The sequence below is a fragment of the Priapulus caudatus genome, unplaced genomic scaffold, assembly GCF_000485595.1.
Source record: "Priapulus caudatus unplaced genomic scaffold, Priapulus_caudatus-5.0.1 Scaffold145, whole genome shotgun sequence".
NCBI classification, from domain to species: Eukaryota; Metazoa; Priapulida; class Priapulimorpha; order Priapulimorphida; family Priapulidae; genus Priapulus; species Priapulus caudatus.
Genome location: NW_014577206.1, coordinates 413330 through 416379, shown reverse-complemented (window position 1 = coordinate 416379; position 3050 = coordinate 413330). Strand labels below are relative to the sequence as shown.

General features: G+C 45.9%; 1 protein-coding gene across 1 annotated transcript in view; it reads left to right on the top strand.

The window, feature by feature from the left end:
• The window catches only part of LOC106806168, a gene marked incomplete in the record, with an annotated part of 13891 nt that overhangs the window by 5553 nt on the left and 5288 nt on the right, over positions 1-3050 (top strand). Inside the window, 4 exon segments of the mRNA XM_014808029.1 lie at positions 713-840; positions 1338-1464; positions 1691-1776; positions 2018-2157. Coding sequence (XP_014663515.1) covers positions 713-840; positions 1338-1464; positions 1691-1776; positions 2018-2157 — 481 coding nt within the window.

Sequence of the window (3050 nt, the reverse complement as noted above, 5' to 3'; positions counted from 1 at the left end):
GGGTTAGGGTTCGGGTTAGGGTTAGGGAGAAGGGGAAGGCGAATCCCTAGACTCGTTAGTGGAGTAGGCGAGGAACGGTCCGGCATATAATATAGTACCAGGGTACGTTCCGGCAGTACCCTGGGGGACATAGACCGTATGAGCCATACTGTCATTAGGAACGTGATGAATATTCTGTGGTGACTGGTGAAAATCATTGGAGGGATTTGGCGAGCATAGCCGAGAGAGATTCGCAAATGTTTACACCCGGCTCGTGGTTCACGTTTAGGAACGTGACAGAGAAGCGGGTTGTTTTTGGTGACAAAGCAATTATTGCTGATTATTTATAAGTGTCTACGTTGTTAAGGTTACGTGTCGAAAGTTACGTGAGTCATACATACAGAGTTGCTTGAATCTACATCATGGATTTCAGTTTTTGTAATGTCTGCTCTATAATAATACTCTTATAATCTTGGTAATATGTTATTGGTAGTGATGCCTTGTAGTTTGCATATGTTCATTGTAACTGTGCATAACTGTGAATTATAATTGTCATTGTAATTGTGCTCCATAGAGTACACATACTTTTTGAACCAGTTTCTCATAGCGTACATGTTTTTATTACACTGGTGCGTAACACTATACACGCGATCATTGCCATTTTGCCTGATTGTTTACGTGTATGCCTAGCGTGCCACGCAGTGTGGTTGTTCATTGAACTGCTGTTCCACAGGCCATTTGGTGCTATGATCCAGCCAATTATTGACTCTCTGTCGCGACCACCACCCTCGGCTGCTGCTGCGCAGCAACCTGTGACGGCACCACCAGCAGTAGATCCTGCCCAGGAAACCACACCAACAGGTGAGGGCAGTTAGTCAACGCAGTTTCACGTATTGTTATCGGTAACATCATTCCTGTTCAGAGTCTAACGCGTTGAACAGTGGAAGTTGGTAAAGTTGGTCAATTTCACAGTTTAACATGTTGTAGTTGGTAAAGTCATTCCTGTTCAGAGTCTAATGCATTGTAGTTGGTAAATTAAGCCTGTTTCAGAGTAATGTGTTGTAGTCAGTGATGCCAGTCCTGTTAGGAGTTTAACGTGTTGCAGTCGCTGATGTCAGATCGGTTTAACTGCATTACAGATGGTGAAGTCGGTTCTCTCTCATTGAACTTCAATTTATTAGCACGGTTTTGTGGTTGAAATCAGAGAAGGATTGTTTTCAAAACTTCGAAATTTTCTTATTGACTCTAATATTTCATGATTGTGGTTATTTCTTTTTCGTAGGGGATCATTGTGTGGTTCTGTCCACTGCTATATTTTGGTAACTGATCAATTCTTAAACTTTTTTTCTCGCATCTAGCGCCAATGGCAGAAGCAGTCCATGAACAATCACCTGACCAGGAAGTGAGTGAGATCTCTGCTGCTGTTGCCGCAGCGACGACGAATGAGCCAGAGGCTGAACAGATAGGCAGCCAAGAAGAATTTTAGTATGTGACCCTGGTATTAATTGCAACGAAACCGACCGACATAGGATTAGCAATTATCGTGTTGTTTTGGTAAACGGCGCCAGGCGTAAATTTGTTCTTACTGTTATTTTTGTGGTGATGTACTCTGGCTTCGCTAACTGTTAGAATTTTGGCGTGGTTACCTTTATTGCACATAGACACGAGTTTAGCATCGTTTATGCGACATCACTGAACTGTATGATTTCAGTGAGCCAGAGAGCAGGGGTGCCGCGGAGGCAGCAGGCGCGGCAGCGACATCGCCGCCACAAGCTCCCGCCCCAGCGCCAGCCCCAGGTTAGTCAATTCTCCTGCGAAATGCGCGAGTAATGCTTGCATTTTCGCTTAACAAAGTCCTAGTCCTGTTGCGCTACAGTCATTTCCTACACATCAGTGCTCATCGACGGTCGGTGACTAGGTAGTAGGTCGGATCTCTGCGACAAATGCTCCTTTCGTAAATCCAACGCATAGCGTAATTTTGCTGGGGGGGAAAATGCGCTACAGCCGCTGACGTGTGTGAATTCGCTCGCTGTTACAGCTGCTGCTGCGGCGGCCGCACCGAAAGAGAAGCGGACAGCGCCGCCCCCTGGCGGTAGAGCGTCTCCCATCGGACCCCTCCCCGTCGATGCTCAATACGAACCACTGTATGGCGAGGCAGAGTACTACACCGACGTTAATGTACGTACGACAGGACACGTCGTGAAAGTCGCACGCCCACACGAAGCTTTAGTGTGGTTAGCTGTCATAACTAGTCATGCTAGCCCCGCGTACATTGGGAACTGATGAAGCAGAGGTGTTTGAGGCAGACTAGTAGCAAACGTAAATAAGAAGCTGACATGAACCTATTGCTTTGATATCCACGTAGCATATAGAATAGTATCAAACGTACATGTAGCAGGCAGATAGATATCTGTAGCAGACAGCCCAGAATCGGTCATAAACATTTGGCAGATATATATCAGTACCAGGAATTCGAGGAGTAGACATATGCCTGTAACAGATAAACCAGTATCAACCCTTGGACCAGGAAGTCTAGTAGTATATAGACAAATCTCGGACGTATGAGTGATTTATAGGGACCGGTGGCACACATAGGACAGTGTCAGATATATGTGTGGCATATAGAGACTGGTAACAACAATAGGAGAGCGTCAGGCGTGTGTGGCATATAGGCACCAGTGGAAAGTTGGCAACTATATGAGAGTAGCAGACATAAGAGTAGTATATAGACGCTCGTAGCAGCAGCAACAGTAGAAGATTAACACATAGACGCCCATAGCAGCAGCAGCAGTAGAAGAGTAGCACATAGACACCCGTAGCAGCAGCAACAGTAGAAGAGTAACACATAGACGCTCGTAGCAGCAGCAACAGTAGAAGAATAACACATAGATGCCCGTAGCAGCAGCAACAGTAGAAGATTAACACATAGACACTCGTAGCAGCAGCAACAGTAGAAGAGTAACACATAGACACCCGTAGCAGCAGCAACAGTAGAAGAGTAACACATAGACACCCGTAGCAGCAGCAGCAACAGTAGAAGAGTAGCACATAGACGCCCGTAGCAGCAGCAA